The 20098-nt window shown below is 41.3% G+C and overlaps 1 protein-coding gene across 1 annotated transcript; it reads left to right on the top strand.

Annotated features, from left to right (window-relative positions):
- The first annotated feature begins 1451 nt into the window (after positions 1-1451).
- Positions 1452-19665, top strand: Nkrf (NFKB repressing factor). The gene is made up of 3 exons (NM_001402224.1): positions 1452-2150; positions 13357-13487; positions 14762-19665. Exons 1-3 carry the CDS (start codon positions 1879-1881, stop codon positions 16717-16719), a joined length of 2361 nt encoding a protein of 786 aa, NP_001389153.1. The 5' UTR covers positions 1452-1878; the 3' UTR covers positions 16720-19665.
- Positions 19666-20098: the final 433 nt, after the last annotated feature.

Raw genomic sequence — 20098 nt, 5'->3', positions numbered from 1 at the left:
TCAGTTGTTTTAACGTTTTTCCTTCTTAAATTTTTATTAGAAGATTTAAAAGACACAATACTAACTTATGAAAGATATCAAGACCTAAATTAAAATGACACCACTGAGTTGAAATAGTTATATATGTAGAAATGTGCAAAACCAGAATACAATACACTCTACAACATTACTAATCAGAAGTGGAGATACGCCTAGAAGGAAATTTGAACAGCAATTCTTAACAAAACATAATTAAGAATTTACAGTTTTTCAAAGTAATTAGGTGTGGACCCATTCAATAATGAGTTTTGATATTTTTAATGAAGCATAGATACGGTTATTGAGATTTAATTGTAGGCAATTTTTTTAGTGAAAGTAATTCTCTCCCTCTCGTGCATCTCTTTCTATTTTCCTAGCATCTGTCCTCCCTCACTCCCAGAGACACACATAAACACAAATTACAAGCTAAATTTGTTGTTCTTGTCAATCTGCAAGTTGAGCACAGAGATCAGTATCTGTATTCCAAGTACCAAGAGGGCAGGGAAGTGTAGGTTCGAAGCTAGCCTTGGTTATATACTGAGACTTAACGTTGAGGGTAATCGATTAAAAGACACCTTATCCAGTAGTCCTAATGCTAGTGCAAGTGTTAAATCTATACGGGGTTCGTTTTCGTTACCGCGATTGTAATCTATATAATGATTTGGCCATTATGCTGCCCAGCAGCTTTTAACTAGTCGCTCGGGTCTTTAGTAAACTGAACTAGAAAGACACTATGATACACTTTGTAATTCCAGCACTCGGAAGGTGCGGGCAGGAAGAGAAGTTCAGTGTCACCCTTGGTTGCACAGTGAATTGGAAAGGTAGCCTGAGAAACAAAATCCTCTCTCTCTCTCTCTCTCTCTCTCTCTCTCTCTCTCTCTCTCTCTCTCTCTCTCTCTCTCTCTCTCTCTCTCTCTCTCTCTGTGTGTGTGTGTGTTGATGCAACACAGAATTGTCTGTAACCATAGTCAGAAAAAATGTAAAAGTGTCAGCTAGAGAAGTGATGCTGTTATTTTCTTTGCAAACGTTTCCTTTTCAGCCACACTTTCACGAGTAGCTCCAAAGCCGATGATGAAAGGCGCATTGATTTTTTTTTCAAGCTATTCTCTGAAGAGGCATCTCAGGGAGCTAACGGGGAAACCATGCCAATGCCCCTAAAACCCAAATCCCTTTCAATGGCCACAGCTAGAGCATAAGGGCAGGCATCACAGCTAACTAGTCACCCGAGGGCACCTTCCAGGGACTTAAAGGAATCATCATTTTCTGGAACCTCAGCGAACCCCCAATAGTACCCAACTGGGAGACTCCGCCTCCTGTCAGTCACCAGAGTGCGTCAATGGAGAGTGACGTCAGAGGAAGGGAAAATGCCCATCGCGCGAGATTTCGTTCGCGACTTTGAAGTTAGAGACCGGCTGCGGCTCATGCGCTGTGGCCTCACAACCTCGGGGTGGCACGAGGGAGGTAGGGTGAGAGATCTGAGCCGGGGAACCCACCGTGCTGGTGCTTCTTCCTCCTCTTCTTCTTTTTTTTTTCCTTGCCGCTATTCTCTCAGTGTGTGGGTCTAAGGGTCGGCTGTGTGGCAGGACCCAACTCCGCTGCCTAGTGTGCCCCATATATAAGGAAACCCTCACGTTCCCACATTAGTTGGAGCGGTGTGGCCGGCGTGGCGACAGCCACCGTTGACCCCCCACTCCCGTTTCCCTGTAAGCCTAGTCCCCCAGGCACACACTCCGGTCCCCCGAGACTCGGTCCCGAGCGCCCCTCACACACAGGTCTCCCCCGACCCCAGCCACCTCGCTTGCTCGCGGCCAGTTTGTAGGCATCGTCCCTGGGGGGCGTCCCCACTCTGAAGCAGAGAAGATGGCTGGAGGACGTCTGTTGCTGGGGGGGGACTTCCTGTCGCCGCCGCCGCTGCCCCCCCTACCGCCGCCGCCGCCGCCGCTGCCGCCCCTACCGCCGCCCCCGCCTGAGCCAGTGCTGGAGCAGTGGCGCTATAGCCACGAAAGTGACTGGCAGTGGGCTCTGCGGCGGAGCTTCATCTGCCGGCACCTGCACAGCTATCCCGGGGCTGCCCTGGACCAGCTCCTCGCGCTCTCCGCCGCCTGGACCAACCACGTTTTCCTGGGCTGCAGGTGAGGATGGCGTTGGGAGGTTGAGTTAGGGACAAGGGTGGGAGATGGGTGATGGGGGTCGGCTTAGGGATGAAGATGAGGGATGGATGATGGGGTTTGGGTTATGGACAGACCAAGGGAAGGAGAGAGTCAAGTAAAGGTGGTCCCGATGGGAACTGGGGCAGGATGCGGATAATGATGGCTTGGAGGCTTCAGATTTGAAGATTTGCTAGAGGACACCGAGAAGCTTCACTAGTGGTTTGCGGGGTGGGGTGGGCAATCGCGGTTGCAGGCAATGACATGACAGCACATGAGGGCACAGAGAGGCCCCTCCAGGACCAGAGATGGAGATAAAGTAGATCCTGGGAGAGGGTTATTGGGAGGTAGTCGTTGCGATTGGTGATACATAGCAGAACCTCAGACCCGCATAGGGTCTTCCAAGGATGCGGCATCTGCAGAGACTATTTGATGGGGCTTCCGCGGGGAAGACAAGGAACTCCGCAGTTCTAATCCTAGTTTCCCGACCACTCTCTTCTACCTCTATGAAATAAAGCAAACCCCTCTCTTTGCAGACCCCCGCCAGGTCTTCTCTTCTCCCGGGGAGGCGGTTATGTGTCAGGTCTGTGAGCTGCGGTGTCAGGCTTGCTTGTGTAGATTTGCGCATAATGTACGCAAACAAAGAGATGGATCTAGCTGCTGTAACGATGGATTGCCGTCTTTTCACCTCAAATGGGATAAGAGGAATTAACATTTGGCCTCTGTATGAGGTTTTAAGGTTATATGTGTGTCTCTTTCTCTGTTTCCTCCTTTCCTAGAACCTGGTGGCTTCTGAACAGGCCTCTTGGAAAGCACTTTGCGTTCTATGGAGACTGCAGTATGGTTCCAACGCAGTTTTTTTTTTTTTTTTTGAACAGGATGTTTGGGTCCTCTGTCCTCCAGAACCTCTAAATTGGCCTTATCCTAGACTAATTACTGCAATAGATTGGAAAGATTCTTTCTTTATATTCTTGCCTAACTGTTTTTATTAGGAAGAATGAGAATTTCTGGAAAATGATCAGATTTGGTTCAGCCAGATCAATTCTAGGAATGACTGTAAACAATGCAGAAGAAATTGTGGACTCCTACCTTAATTGTTGAATATGGCAGCCAGTGTGAAACTTCTCTTTTCCCTATCACAGATTTTTAGATTTTCCTATCTTCTCTAAGCATAATTTGTACTTTTAGACATAATGGCTGTTTGCCTGTAGGAGCTGGTTGCTAGTGGGAAAATCTAAGCAATTAGTCCTCAGATAGACCTGGTTTGCATAACTGCTATCTTGCAGTAAAAAGGTACCTTTATCATACAGTCCCTAATATATATATAATATATATATATATATTATATATATATCATATATATATCCCTAGGGTATCAAAATCTTAAAACATCTTTAATAGAGAAGATAACCATCCTTTGTGTTCATAACCAAACTTACCGTCCTGCTAGAATGGAAACTGGGAGTGGATTTTACTGTTGTTTATATTCACATCTTTGTCTTCAGTGTGTAGAAGAAATCTTGTGCAGTATTCGACTTTAGCATAATAGTTGCTCAGGAAACGTCTACATAGATGTATACAACTTTGTCATATATAGCATATTTTCAACACTTGCTATAACAACCACCCTAGGGGTTAAGAGGCATCTCCTCTTTACAGTTGACTCAGCGGAGGCCAAGAAGTAAGTTACTAAGGCAAGGTCTCACAACTGTTTCCAATCTGATTCGATTTCCACTGAGATACAGATGCCATGTTTGGAAAAGATGGACCAGAAACAAAAGCGAGTAACTGACATAAGTCAAATCTCGAAATGCCAGGCTTACATCCCAAGAAGAGCAGCCTCATGCGTAACCAAGGGTATAAACACAAACCAAGCACCCAGGATGTTATGGGTGTGTGTTGACAGATCCTTTGTTTAGAATAGTTTAGGTATACCTGTATCACTACAACAATTACTATAAGACTATGAAATAGATGAACTGAAAAGCAATGTTTTGTATTATATTTGATCATTAGACATAAGAGAATGGGAAGATGCCAAGAACTTGGGCAGTTTACAATTCCATGTGCTTGCTGTTCACGATAGATATCCTTTGTTAGCTAACTCTTTCGGTGCATAAAAGCTATGTTCTTGGGGGCTGGAGAGATGGCTCAGTGATTAAGAGCACTGACTGCTCTTCCTGGGGTCCTGAGTTCAAATCCCAGCAACCACATGGTGGCTCACAACCATCTGTAATGGGATCCAATGCCCTCTTCTGGTGTGTCTGAAGGCAGCTACAGTGTACTCATATACAATAAAATAAAATCTTAGAAAATAAATTTATAAAAAAAAAGTCTAACTCAAAATCACCAATACGAATCACCCTCACATTAAAGAAAGAAACCAAAGTGTGTGTGTGTGTGCGTGCACACGCACACATACACACACACACACACACACACACAAAGCTACTTTCTCAAGGCTGGCAGAGTTCTTGTTTTGTGTGACAGACTGTTCTTTTCAAGTAAATTGCAGAAACATGGTTATACAGCCCTTTGTAAGCTCAAAATGTTGACTTGTTGTTCAAGAAGATTCCATTGGAGTAGAAACTGAGATAAAATCTGAAATTGTGATTCAGAGCATGTTGTGTTCCTTTTGGTATACTGACCACTTCCATGGAACAAACTGCAGTACGTGCGTGTGTGTGTGTGTGTGTGTGTGTGTGTGTGTGTGTGTGTGTGTTTAATATGTTTTTTAAAGATTTTATTTATTATATATAAGTACACTGTAGCCGTCTTCAGACACACCAGAAGAGGGCATCAGATCTCATTACAGATGGTTGTGAGCACCATGTGGTTGTTGGGATTTGAATTCAGGACCTCTGGAGGAGCAGTCAGTGCTCTTAACCGCTGAGCCATCTCTCCAGGCCATTTAATATGGTTATGTGGGTGAATTCCTTGACTATAAGGCCAGAGGTCTGTATTAGGTGTCACCTCTATCTCTCTCTACCTGTTGTTTGAGACAACTTCGCAGGATCTAAAGCTTACCAGTTAGGTTAGACGTGAGTGTTGGGGGTTAAAGCTTAGGTCCTCTTCTGCAGCAAGCACTGAGCCCCCTCCCCAGCCTTGACCATCTTCTTGACTCTATCATTGTGCTTTCCCACATCCGCACGCATCGAATCGCCTGTTTTGGATACTGCATGCGGTGTGGCACAAGACTTTAATCCTAGCACTCAGGACTTGAGACTGTAGCAGGTGGGGTGGTGAGTTTAGAGCTTGCCTGAACTATATAAAGACATCCTATCTAAAAAATAATAACAATAAACCACCTGTTAGGTTTACTAAAAGGCAGGTTCCTGGGACTCTGCTCCAAGTCTTCCAAATCAGAAGATGTGAGGATGGGCCTCAAACCTTTTATTTCTGTTAGGTTACCAGATGCTGATATCGCTAATTTGAGGACCAGTCTGAGAAATACTACTTTATAGGATAAAATGATAATTAAAAAAAAAACATTTATTATATATAGTATTCAGCCTACCTGTATGCCTGCAGGCCAGAAGAGGGCGCCAGATCGCACTATAGTTTGTGAGCCACCATGTGGTTGCTAGGAATTGAACTCATGGCCTCAGGAAGAGTAGCCCGTGCTCTTAACCTCTAAGCCATCTCTCCAACCCAAAGTGATAGTTTTTACCTTCTTTTTTTTTTTTTTTAAAGAAGGGTCTCATGGAGCCAAGACTGTCCTAGAAATTGCCGAGTAGCTGAGGATGATCTGAAAGTTCGGATTTTCCTGCCTCCGTCTCCTGAGCGCTGAGACCATGGGATACACCACCATGTCCATTTACATCTGATGCTGAGGCTTGAACCCAGGGCTTCATGAATGCTAGACAAGCACTCTATCACTTGAGCTATGTCCCCAGCCCTCCGGTCTATTCTTAAATAATCTTTCCTCATTGTCCAATGAAGCAATGAAGAAGCTCAGAAAACTTTCCCTTAACTTTCTCTGTTTTATAAAGTAAGCAGCCTGTCAAGTTTTGCTGGACATGATGGTTCGTGCCCAGAATTCCATCCCTTAGGAGTCGGTCAGGAAGAATTTTCTGAGAAATTTCTAAAACAATTTCAAAACTTTAGTCTTAGGGCTAATGAAAACTTACTATAGTCTTTTGATCAACTACACATGTGACACTTCAATAATTTTATGCATATGAATGCCTAGGGTGTCTGTGCACTTTTTACTTACAGATTAACGCTAGTGTGTTTGCTACTATATTCATTTTGCAGGACTGAGTGTAGAAGCTACAATCTCAAGCATGCTAGCCAAAACCCGTACCACCAAGATCCACACACAGCCAGTTAAGAATGCAGTGTCTAGATTACCTGGGATATTCAGTTTTCCAGTATTGATCCATAAGATTTAGAAGCAGAGTTCTGGCCTACAAACGCTGGCTTACATATCTCTGTTAGCATATTATAAAGAAATAACATAAAACCAATGTAGCTACTTTGACTCCTTTTCCTTAATATAATTCTTTTTTTTTTTTTTTTCGGAGCTGGGGACCGAACCCAGGACCTTGCGCTTGCTAGGCAAGCGCTCTACCACTGAGCTAAATCCCCAACCCACCTTAATATAATTCTTAAGAGTTTGGAAGCTAGATCATGTGTGTGTATATATATGTATATGTGTATGTATGTTGTGAAACATAAATTTGCACATAAACTAAAGAAGTGGGAGACTTTTGAAAAATTCACCTCCAATCTGTACGTATATTACTACCTTGGACCATTGAGCATCTTGTAAGTGGTTTTGAATGAATCATTTTGTATTTAAGCCATAACTTCTTCTAACTTCCTTTCTTCTTTCTTTCCTTTACTTCCCTTCCCCTCCCCTCCTTCCTTCCCCCTTCTTCTTTTCCTTCTCCTTCTTCTTCTTCTCCCCCCCTCTCATTTTTTTTATTTGTTTTTATGAAACTGAGTGTCACTATATAGCTCTGGCTGTCCTGGAACTCATTCTGTATACGGGGCTTACCTTCAGCTTCCAGAGTGCTGCCTGCCTCTCTGCCTCTGGACTGCTGGGATTAACTCGTTGGCTTAGTGGTTAAAGATCAGCATTTTATTCCCAGCACTCACATGGAAGATTTCTACTCCCTTGGACCCCAGATATGAATGTGGTACACAGAAATAACATACAGGCAAAACACTCATATACATAAAATAATGATTTTAAATTGGCATGTACCACTATGTCTGGCTTTTAAGGTTTTTTTTTTAAGATTTATTTATTTGTATGAGTACACTGTAGCTGGCCTCAGACGCACTAGAAGAGGGCATCAGATCCCATTATAGATGGTTGTGAGTCACCATGTGGTTGCCGGGAATTGAACTCAGGATCTCTGGAAGAGCAATCGGTGCTCTTAACTGCTGAGCCATCTCTCCAGCCCAGCTTTTAAGTTTTTTTTTTTTTTTCTTTTCTTTTCTTTCGGAGCTGGGGACCGAACCCAGGGCCTTGCGCTTGCTAGGCAGGCACTCTACCACTGAGCTAAATCCCCAACCCCTTAAGTTTTTAATCTCAACATTTTCACTTAAATTCAGTAAAGCTGTTTAATATATTTGTAAATAACTTATAACCATCTATTACTGAATACTTATTAAATTTCATGTGCCATTGTATATAATGATATATGTTTCTCTTTTAGCCATGCACATAAGTGTGTGACCAAGACTATGGTATCTATGAAGAAAAATATTTTACCCATTATAAGTCATCTTTTAATAAAATGCTAGACATGGTAGGTGTGTTGAAGACCATCCTACTTTCCAAAAGCTTGGTGCGTTATAAACTACACAAAAAAACTTTTAGACCTGTTAAAGTTCTGTGGTTTTGCCTTACATATTTACAGCCAAATGTGTGATCTAATGGACACATACATATTTAATGTGCATGCCTTTAAAAATTATAGTAGAATTGCCTTAGTGATATTTTACATCATATTCTATAGTACAGAACTGTGTGACCATTAAAACTCATATGGTAGTGGGCTGTAGACTGTAGCTCAGTGGGATTCTTTGCCTGAAATGCTCAAGTCTGTGAGTTGAGTTTTCAGCATGGCAAAACCAAAATAGAATAGATGTTGTAGCAACATGAAGAAAACTTTTGTAATGAATAACAGATCAACACAGGTGATCAGTTAGTAACAGGATGGCATAGAAGACAAACAAGAATATAAAGTAACGATTTAGATGTTATTGAAGTTATAGTTGAGATGTGAAATTTTTCTTGCTCAGTTTTCTTTGGAGTTAAAGGTGTTATTTTTTAATGTTATGAAAAATCACTGTGGAAGGTAGCAATGACTTGACCTTTATCCTTGAGTGGGTGGGTATCCAGGTAATTTTAGGAATAGAAATAGAATTCTAGTGATTTTACTAAAGACTCTAAAATTTTTGCATTGTATTTTGAGTAGCCAAACATTAGCTGTCATGATGGTCTTTCCATTCTTACGTAACCTTGTTGGGCTTCTTTTATATTATGAATTCCTAATAAAGGCCAGAATCTGACTGTTTGGCAACCTACGCAAGGGTTTATTTTTATAGCCTCTGGAAGATGGCAATTTCGGTAGCAATTGTAATGAATAGGGAGCAATAAATAGGTACAATAATTACTGGTGCTGGAAGAAAGTTAGGAGACAAGTGAATGTGAATGCTGGGAGCCCTAGGTATTCCCTTCGTGGGCATCATTATGGCCTGTGTACCGTTTCCAGCTATTCTGCACATTCAGAATTGAATTCTAATTTGAAGGTCTAGAGAATTTTTACTGGTGCATGTCTTGGCTGTACCAATTAAGTTGTGGACTTTGGACTGGAAATGTGGCTCAGTGCTTAAGAGCACTGTCTGCTCTTTCAGAGGACCTAGGTTCAGTTCCCAGCACCCATATGGCAGCCCATGAACTATCTGGAACTCCAGTTCCAGGGGATTGGACATCCTCTTTGGCCTTTATGAACACCAGGTACATACATGGTACACAGATAATATGTATGTAGGCAAAACACTCATATATAAAACTATTTTTTAAAGGAATGAATAAAAATGTTTTAAGCTGTGAACACCACCTGATTTCATAGCCTTTTGTTTTCACCCTATACTTTGGAAATTGAACTCCCCACATCCGAAAGGAAGTGAAGTGTGCAATTATTTGATCCTTTAGATACCTTTTCTGATGCCCAGATAAGAGTAAATCCAAATAGAATTACCCCTGCTAGTCAAGCACTGATGCTAGCTGTATTAGCAACTGTCTGTAGGAAAAGAAGGCTATAGCTAGCTTCTGAATCTGTCAGCAAGGATGACTAGGTTTTCATTTATGCTTTACAAGGAAACCCATCTGATGGGTATGGAACCTACTGTGCTGGAAGGGGAAAATGTTAATCTTTATTTTAATACAACTATTCGTGAAAAGCTGTGCTTGTTACTCAGTTTCAGACTTTCTTCCCAAATGCTACCAGTTAGGCTTAAAAAAGGCTCTGAAAATTGGAAGGGTTGCTTGTGATAATAAAACTTCACTGAAGGTCATTTGTTAATTGCTATGCAGCAAAATTAAGTTATCAAGAAGCCAATCTAGTCTGTTGTGGGTGTGCACACCCATAATACCAGCACTCGGGAGGCTGAGATAGGAGGCGAGCCTGAGATACGTATGGCTTGTATATTGAGACCCTGTCTCCAAACAGAATGGGGTGGGTAGAAGAAAACAATGAAAAGAAAACCGAGAAACATAAAGGCTGGTAAGGTGCTTCAGGCATTTGCCTCTAAGCCTGCTCCCCAGGGTTCGTGTGGTGGAAGGAGAGAACCAGTTCCCCCAAGTGGCCATCTGACCTCTTGTGCACAGTGTGACACATGTGCAGCCTCCTCCAGGCACAATAAATAAATGTAAGACAGCAGCCCCTCGATGATGACAAAATACTTCAGTTAGGATAGTGGCATCATTATCCTCAGCAGGTCTTCCTCAGAGTCCTCTGGCTTTACTGTTGGTATTGTATTCTACACACTCATCATGTACAGTGGTTGTGGGAGGCAGATGAAATGAATCAGTGGGTAAAGGTGTTCGCCATGCAGTACTGATGACCTGAGTTTCATAATCTGGAACCCACATTAAGATGGGGGGAGAGAACTGACTCTTGAGTTGTTCTCTGACCATATGAGGCAGGCACTATGCTGTGTGCGACTGTACACAATTGCAATATGTTTTTATAGAAGACCTTTAATATTCCCAATACCACAACAATCCCACCTATTCTTTTAAAAGAACTAAACCAGCACCCTCCCACTCGCTGTGACATGTATCATTGATTTGTTCCTTTTTCTTGCTATTATAGTTCTCTGTTGTCTGTTTATACCAGAGTTTTAACCATTCACCATTTGAAAGATATCTGAGCTAATTGTAGTTAGGTCTATAAGGCCTATACAAGAGCATTCATATACAAGTTTTTGCATGAACATAAGTTTTCATTTCTTTGGGATAAATGCCCAAGAGTTCAGTTCCTGGGTCATGTGATAATCGATGTTTGGTTTAATTGTTTTCTAGAGTGACTATATCATTTTATAGTCCTACCTGCAATGTCTGAGGAATCCAGTTTCTCTGTACTCCTGCCAGCATCTGATGTCATGACTAGTATATATTTTGGCCATCTTGATATGTCGATAATGTCTTTCAGTTGTATTGTCCTGGTGTCTGATAGTGTCAAACATCTTTTGTTCATTTGCAGTCTGTCTGTACTCTCCAGTGATGATGGGCTTTATTAGTGACCTCTGTGTGTGTGTGTGTGTGTGTGTGTGTGTGTGTGTGTGTGTGTGTGTGTACATATGTACATGACATGCATGTATGTAGGTCAATGAACCCACAGAAGCCAGAGTAGAATGCCAAGTGTCTTTTTTTTTTAACTTTTTTTTTTAAATTGGGTCTGTCATTGAACCCAAAGCTCACCATTTTGGCTACATTGGCCGGCCAACCAGTGGTGGCATCCACCTGTCTCTGCCCCTCAATTCAGGGGTTACTGAGATACATGGCCATGCCCAGCTTTTACATGGGTGCTGGAAATTTGAATCCAGGGATCTCCTGTTTCTGCAGCAAGGGCTGCTTTACCCACTGAGCCATATGCCCAGTTCCTCTTGTTTAGTTGAAAGCTTGATTTTGTTCCCTGTGGGTTTGGAGCTAACAAGTTCTTATGAAGTACATGGTTCAGAAATATTTTTCCTGGTCTGTAGTCTATCTTTTTTGTGGAGTCTTATAAGAGGACAAGATTTTATTTTATGTGTATGCATGTTTAGCTTACACATATGTCTGCATCATGTGCTTCCTGGAAGTTCTGAAGTTACGCATGGTTGTGAACTGGTTCTGGAGTTATTGATGATTGTTAGCTGCTCTGTGGGTGCTGGGAATTGAACCTGGGTCTTCTACAAGAACAAGGACTCTTAACTGCTGAGCCATCCCTCTCCAGCCTGCACTGTTTCCTTTATAGATCACGCTTTAAGAACTGCTTGTATACCTCAGATCTTAAAGGGTTTCTCCTACTTTTTTTTAAATGAGAGTTTTATAATTTTACGCTATCTCTATACATTTTTATACTGTATGCTTCTGTAAAGTGAGGGTTAGGTTTGCCTGCCTGGTTTTCACACTAAGCGCTCACTGGTTGCACAGCTTCTTCCCCTTCGGGATCGTATTTGTAATTCTGTCAACTCTCAGGCTCGTGTTATTCACATGAGTCCGTTTCTGGGTTCTCCTCTGCCGACAGTTCACCAGTAAACTTCTTGGGCCTTGCAGAGTGATAGCAAGCTATCATTTCTTCCTTAATTAGCTGTAAAGCTTTGGTGAAAGGCTTTCCTGGGGCCGGAGAGACGATGTTCTTACTGTTGGTGGAAAGGAGTGGAGTTTTGTTCCCAGTGACCACATCTGGCAGCTCACATCTCTAATTCTAGTTCTAAGAGACCCAACTCCTCGGGCCTTCTATGGGTGCCTGCGCTCAGGTCCACACACTTCCCACATGGATGCACACAAGTCTGGAAAAGAGACTTTCCTTGACAACACTGTGGTGGTTTCGAGATACAGTTTGTACAGGAAAATGCAGCATAAATGCTTGCATTCTTGCTTTAATATTTACTTATTTACAGAATAATGAGTTCATACCCTTCATCCTCCAAAAGTTACCGGTAATGGGTTTGTGTGTCGTATGAACTTATAGATTTAAAATATATTTGATATATTTTAATTTATGCTAGCTATTACTGATATTCAAATTGGCTCATGCTGCCAGGAGTTTATTCTGATTGGCTTCTGAGTCCATCTGGCACAGCTCCTGTGACCTTTGACAGTTTCTTTGTTGTAGGCCCAAGATCTCCAGGGCTCTTAGACATTTGCTGCCCCAGACTTGGAAGCATACATTTCTCTGTGGAACATGGTTCCTTTTCATGAGAAATGATAACAGCTACAGTTTGGATGTTAGCAACACAGCTGTCCTTAACATTCTTACTATTTAATTGTTTACATATAATACATATTTGAAAGAGAAAAATCATGAGTAAGTAGTTACATGTTTAATTTATGTGTTAAAAATAAGGTTGTGGCTGGAACTATGTCTGTATGTCTTTTTTAATTATTATTTTTATGTGCATGGCTGGTTTTTCCCTACGTATATGTCTGTACACAACACACATGCCGATTGCCCACAGAGTGCAGAAAGAGACTGGTGTATGCTCTAGAGCAAGAATTACAGATAGTTGTAAGCAGCCATGTGGATGCTGGGAATCAATCCTGTGTCCTGGAAGAGACTTCAGTGCTCATAACTGAGAACCATCTCTCTAGCCCCTGTGTTTGCATATGTTTTATGCAGAAAATCTTTTTTTTTTTTTGGTTCTTCTTTTTTCGGAGCTGGGGACCGAACCCAGGGCCTTGCCCTTCCTAAGTAAGCGCTCTACCACTGAGCTAAATCCCCAGCCCCCTTTATATTTTCTCTTTTCTTTTTTTTTTTATGCAGAAAATCTTGATCTTAGTGCCTAATGGGTAACTTAACTACTCATTCTGCAGGTAAATATTTTAGGTCTGAATCTTTGTTTTTATAACAAAATTACCCTGCTGATAAAACCCTTTGGAAGCTATGATAAGACTGTCTCGCTTAGAAGCATTTTAAAAAGGATAGCCATAACTATTTTAATTGTAGATTATATTAATTTATAGGTATAGCCCACGCTTGATGGAAAAAATTCTTCACATGGCTGAAGGTATTGATATTGGGGAGATGCCGTCATATGATCTGATGCTGCCCAAACCTTCCAAAGGCCAAAAACGCTACCTTTCAACCTACGATGGTGAGTATACCTTGTTTCTGTAAGGTGGGATGTGAAAAAGTCTGGCTTCTTAAAATGTGTCACGTGGTTTCAAATAACACTGGTAGCATTGGATTCTATGCAAAGATAAATGATTTTTGCTGTTGGTTTCTTTTATTATTTTGATTTTTAGAGAAAGTCTGTGTTGCCCTGGCTGTCCTAGAACCCACATGGCACACTACAGTGGCCTTGAATTCACAGATATCCACCTGCTTCTGCATTTCGAGTGCTGGGATTAATGGTGTGTGTCTCCATGCCCAGATCCATGGCCCAGATAAATGGTTTTTAACTTACATACAGTTTTTGATGATGCTAAAAAGAACCAAAAGTACAGAACTCCCAGGTTACTACTGTCCTTGTAGTCTATGCCATGGAACCTGCCTCTAAATAAGAGTCTCATTCTGAGATCATATGAGCATCTGAGCAATTAAATATTGTCGGGTAGGTCCAGATGGGCTAGCTTTCTATAGCACTGAGGAGTGCTCTAGGGAAGAAGCACTAGTCTGGTATAGCCTCAAGTGGGAGGTTCCTGTGGCTTAAAATGTGGTGTCCCCTATTAATCATCAGTTCCAGGCGTTGTCTGTTCTAGAAATACAGGTAACAGCGTTTTGTGTAGGACAAGTCAGAGCTAAGGTTTTGGTTGAAAACTGTTTTTGGTACTGTAGTAACTGATATAAAGCTATGTCAGGGTCTCTCACCTCTGATACAGAAGAGAAGGGTTTGGTAAGTGCACCTGGTCACTTGGAGTCATGTGCAGTTCCGGGGACCTTTTAGCACAGGTGGTGAGAGATTGCCTTAGGATGTCTTTGGAGTTTAGGCGAAGAGTACATTTCACTTGGGATTTAGCTCTGCTGTTGAAAAGTCCTCTTCTTTTCAACAGCCTGCATAGTTGTTTGAGTCAATGGATTACTTCCTATTAAGAGTTTCCCTTTATGCATGGAGGGAGAGGGAGGAAGCATCACCACTTATGGTACAGTCTTTTTTTTTTTTTTTTTTTTTTGGTTCTTTTTTTTTTTTCGGAACTGGGGACCGAACCCAGGGCCTTGTGCTTCCTAGGCAAGCACTCTACCACTGAGCTAAATCCCCAACCCCTGTGGCACAGTCTTACCTTGCTCTGAGTCCCTTCCCCCAAGTGACCGGTACACACCTTGTACCAACAGTCCAGCTTTCAGACGATGTGCTTGGTGCTGTTTTCCTGCTTGGTTCCTTTGAAATATTCCCATGTTAATGAATTGTAAATCTCACTCATTCTTTAGGTCAGAATCCTCCTAAAAGGCAAGCTGGTTCCAAATTCCATGTGAGACCTCGCTTTGAGCCTGTCCATTTTGTAGCTAGTAGTTCAAAAGCCGAAAGACAGGAAGACCCATATGGCCCCCAAACAGAAGAGGTAAACGGACGGACGCACTTTGCCAGCATGCCAAGAAACTTCTACCAAGATTATACTCAAGACTCTTTCAGTATACAGGATGGGAATTCTCAGTATTGTAATTCATCAGGATTCATTTTCACAAAAGACCAGCCTGTAGCAACCAACATGTATTTTGACAGTGGGAACCCTGCCCCAAGCAGCGCATCCCAGCAGGCAAACTGTCAGCCAGCTCCCGAGCCCCCTCCTTCACAGATGTACCCCGAGTCAGTGGTTGCCGAGAAACAGTATTTTATCGAAAAGTTAACAGCAACTATCTGGAAGAACCTATCCAATCCAGAGATGACTTCTGGATCTGATAAGATTAATTATACCTACATGCTAACTCGCTGTATTCAGGCCTGTAAGACAAATCCTGAGTATATATATGCTCCTTTAAAAGAAATCCCTCCTGCTGACATCCCCAAAAATAAAAAACTTCTCACGGATGGTTATGCGTGTGAGGTTAGATGCCAAAATATCTATCTAAGTACAGGTTATGCAGGTAGCAAGAATGGGTCCAGAGATCGGGCTACTGAGCTAGCTGTAAAACTCTTGCAGAAGCGGATCGAGGTTAGAGTTGTCCGGCGGAAATTCAAGCACATAATTGGAGAGGACCTTGTGGTGTGTCAGATTGGTGTGCTTTCCTATGAATTTCCCCCAGCTCTGAAACCACCAGAAGACCTGGTAGTACTGGGAAAGGATGCTTCTGGGCAGCCTATTTTTAATAGTTCTGCCAAACACTGGACCAATTTTGTCATTACAGAAAATGCAAATGATGCGATTGGCATCCTTAACAATTCTGCCTCATTCAACAAAATGTCAATTGAGTACAAATACGAGATGATGCCAAACCGCACATGGCGGTGCCGCGTATTCCTGCAAGATCACTGCTTAGCTGAGGGTTATGGAACCAAGAAAACAAGCAAACATGCAGCTGCTGATGAGGCTTTGAAAGTTCTCCAAAAAACACAACCCACTTATTCGTCTGTCAAAAGTTCCCAGTGCCACTCGGGCTCTTCACCCAAAGGCTCTGGAAAGAAGAAAGATATAAAAGATCTTGTAGTTTACGAGAATTCTTCCAATCCTGTGTGCACACTGAATGATACGGCTCAATTTAACCGAATGACGGTTGAATATGTCTATGAAAGGATGACAGGTCTCCGCTGGAAATGCAAGGTGATTCTCGAGAGTGAAGTGATTGCGGAAGCAGTTGGAGTGAAGAAAAGTGTCAAGTATGAAGCTGCTGGAGAAGCTGTAAAAACCCTCAAGAAGACACAGCCAACTGTCATTAATAACTTGAAGAAAGGGACTGTTGAAGATGTGATTTCAAGGAATGAAATTCAGGGCCGCTCAGCAGAAGAAGCTTACAAACAGCAAATCAAAGAAGATAACATAGGGAATCAACTGCTGAGGAAGATGGGTTGGACGGGTGGTGGTTTAGGTAAATCTGGTGAGGGCATACGGGAGCCTATCTCAGTTAAAGAGCAGCATAAGCGGGAAGGGCTTGGTCTAGATGTCGAGAGGGTCAATAAAATTGCTAAGAGGGATATAGAACAGATCATCAGAAACTATGCCCGCTCTGAAAGCCACTCAGATTTGACCTTCTCCACAGAGCTGACCAATGACGAACGGAAGCAAATACATCAGATTGCTCAGAAGTATGGCCTAAAGAGTAAGTCTCATGGGGTGGGCCATGATAGGTACCTGGTGGTAGGTAGAAAACGGCGGAAGGAAGACCTACTAGATCAACTCAAACAGGAGGGCCAAGTGGGACATTATGAGCTTGTTATGCCCCAAGCAAACTAAGATTTTACTAAATTAATCTTATAAATGCCTGATGAGGCAGATATACAGATAACAAAAAAGCTACATGTTCCGGTTGAAGAGTATTCATTCTTAAGATGTTTCACCTTGTTCATTTCATATAGTGCTTTATTAGGTATTGGAACCTGGAGAATTCTGTCCACTTGTACTATAAGCTTAATCCAGCAGAGATATTGTGCAGCTACTGTTTGTGTCTTTGATATTGCTCTGTTCCCTCAGATTTTAGTAGTTTGTACAAGCAAAAACACCCATCTAAGTGCAATTTCACCCTGAGGAAAATAATTCACATTATAAAGGGCATAGCACAGTAATCTGCAACAATCTGTAGTCAATGCTGAGACTCTAACTACGCTAATTCCAGATTTACTTAACATGTCAGGTCATTTTGTATCATCGATTTTCATCTTTGTGAGAAGCCAGTTGTAGAGCATTTAACAATAAAGTGTGCTGTACGTGTAAATGTCTTTATCAACTAAATGATGTAAAACTTTCTTTAAAGTAATTTTAGTGTGTGTTTATTTATAACTTCTACCATGTGATTTCCAGGATATTGGAAGTGATTTACTGTATCTTGTGACATGTGACTTTTAACAAATTCTAGTCTTCACGCTGAGAGAGCACTACTTGAGAGAGATGTCGAAAAGTTTCCAAAAGGTCTTGATTCAATCAGAAGAAAGGAAGCTTGAACTGTTTGTTCTTGGTGCCTTGCAGAGAGACTCAGAGCAACTCTCCATTGTAGCTTTCATACGGTTTGTGCACCACACCCAAGGCAACCAGAGCTGTGGTAGAGCTTGGTAAAAGACGGAAGATACATTGGTGCTTTGATGAAAAAGGTCAGTTAGCTGGTTCCCCTCTCAAAAAGCTTATTTCTCCCCAAAGCCAACTTTGTAACATACTTAAAACTGCTATTTTCGCTTATTTCTGGAATATAAAAATGTATAAAAATAAGAGTTAGTGTATGCTTCCTGAATAAAAAGGAGCCAGAGTTGATCAAAATGGTGGTGTAATTATTTCTGGAGAGCAGCCTGGCAGCAATATTTTGGATTTTTGAAAGTGATGGTTACATAAAATATTTCAGTTAGAGCACACATGGATAAATGTAATGACTTAGCAAACGGGAGCAGAATCTGTCACTCGTCACGGTTTTTTTGTTTTGTGGTTTTTTTTCCTTGAATGCCAATATTCTAGCTTATCAAATCTTTGGTTTACTTTTATGTATCTTAGATGAGTCAACTAAAATCCAGCAATATAGCAAATGAATATTAATATTTAGTTATCTCCAGAAAAAAATGATGGTAAGGACTCTTAGGTTGTTTGCAATGTCTTTTTAAAAAATATTTATTTTTTTATAATGTGTGTATGTCTGTGTGTGTAGTGTGGGGGCGGTTATATGCATGTGTGTGCATATGCCCATGGAGGCCAGAGGTGTCAGTTGGAGCTGGCAATACAAGCAGTAGTGAGTCTCCTGACACTGGTGCTGGAAACTGAGCTCTGGTCCTCTGGGATGTGTTCTTAACTGCTGAGCCAGCTCTTGAGTGCCCATTTGCAGTGTCCGTGTTTGGCAGATAAATGGCTCACGATACATGGTAAATTCCTTTTTGCCCTCCCCTTTTCTATTTAATGCTAAAAAGCTAGAGTAAAATGAGTATTTAAAAATATCACTTAGCTTTTATACCTGGATCTCTTAACTTTCATGCGCCTACATTGGGCAGCACAGTATGGCATCAGCCTTCCACTTGTTTTGCATACCATAGTCTACATACTTCATTAGTTTTAGTAAAAGAGATGTGCATTTTATTTTGGTGCTTAATGCTTTAGCAAAAAAAGAGAACTATGATAGAATTTTGTGATTATAATTATTTTTTTACCTGCAAAATTCACTCCCATTTTGGAAAGTTGTAGTTCAGGTAGTTAGAACACTGTGTCCTTGGTTGTCTGAGTGGCAAAAGGTGGTTTTTAGAGATTACAAGATGTGGAAACTTGGTTTGCATTCTCTCTTTACATATCTTCCTCCCAGAATGTTTGGTTGTTTGGTTTGGGTGGAAAAAATGGTAGGAAATCCAAAGTTAGGTTTGTTTTTAAAAGTGTACTAAAGCAGATGACTTACACTTAAGGCTTTGTGATAATTGGGAAAGGTTTATAAGAATTGTGTTCATTTTAGGGGGCCAAATAACTTGGTAGAGCAGCTTTAGTATCAATGTGGAATTAGAACAAAGTCACCAACTGCCTGAGAATAAAGTAATGTGGAGAAATGAGGTTGAGGGATGAGCTGCTGTCGACTTGGCTGTTCCAGTTTGCAGTTTCCCCTTTTGTTGGTCCTTGCATTTTCCTCTTCTAAGAGATAGCAGTCATTTTTAGCTGAGGAACTTTGCTGTAAAACCTGACAGTATATGAGCACTTCTAAGTTTCATTTGTATTAAATATAAGCTGAAAACTCTTTATGTGCTTGTGCTCACAGAGCCACTTTTTCATCCCTCCCACCTTGATTGCAAAAGTGAAGAGAAATACACATTCCATTGGGGCCATTTCTTTACTTTTTTAAAAATAGTATTCAGTGTGTTCGCTTTGCTCTGAGTAACCCTTGAAACGGTTCCTAAATAAAGGACTCTAATTACAACTTTGGTTCTTCAGCATACCCTTCCCCACATAAGCAGGTGCAGAATTGAAGGCAAGATTGTATCTCAAAAAGGCACCTTGCAAATCTGCTTTAGCTTTCTTGTAATTACATGCAGGCAAGGCAGCCTGTGTTAAAAATTATAAAGGAGAGAAAAGGGTGATTTGTACTAAATGTTCCAAGGAGTGTTTAGTAGTGGTAGCTTTGACTATGTCTATGCCAGCTTCATTATTAAGGCTGTAAAAGGATTATCTCATCAGAAATTGGAGATGGTGTTTCTCAGAAAGTGTACAAAATAAAATGTTACTAAATCAGCCTGTTCCTGGTCTCATCTTAAATTTTTCAAATATTAAAAGGATCAATATTTAAGGTGCCCAAACAAAACAGGGTGAAAAAGTTAGTTCAATACCAAACAAAAAATATGATGGGGTTCTACTTTGAAGCAGATACGGACTTGGTGGAAAATACTAAGTGTATTTGAAGACATCCCTAAGTGGAACAATACAATTAATGTGGTATTTAATAGTGTAGATTGAACTCTTCCATAATGAGGTTTTAAGTTCCCTTCAAGGATGACTGGGGTGCACACATCCTTTCCCTCCAACTATTAATAAGACACAGCATGCCATTGTCAGAGTATCTTTGAGATGGGTTGCTCCTCAGAGAACCTACTTACATTTCAACATGATGTCAGAGGATTCTTGTCCTAACAATCTTATATAGAATCTAAACATTTTATATAAAAAT

Source organism: Rattus norvegicus, chromosome X, assembly GCF_036323735.1.
Source record: "Rattus norvegicus strain BN/NHsdMcwi chromosome X, GRCr8, whole genome shotgun sequence".
Taxonomy (NCBI): Eukaryota; Metazoa; Chordata; class Mammalia; order Rodentia; family Muridae; genus Rattus; species Rattus norvegicus.
This window is presented reverse-complemented; position numbering and strand designations above follow the sequence as displayed.

What these genes read in the sequence shown, in the direction of transcription:
- Nkrf (NM_001402224.1), top strand. Translation starts at nt 1,879, where the DNA reads ATGGCTGGAGGACGTCTGTTGCTGGGGGGGGACTTCCTGTCGCCGCCG. An exon ending in CACGTTTTCCTGGGCTGCAG is followed by an intron (nt 2,151 to 13,356) that starts GTGAGGATGGCG and finishes ATTAATTTATAG; the next exon opens with GTATAGCCCACGCTTGATGG. An exon ending in CTACCTTTCAACCTACGATG is followed by an intron (nt 13,488 to 14,761) that starts GTGAGTATACCT and finishes CTCATTCTTTAG; the next exon opens with GTCAGAATCCTCCTAAAAGG.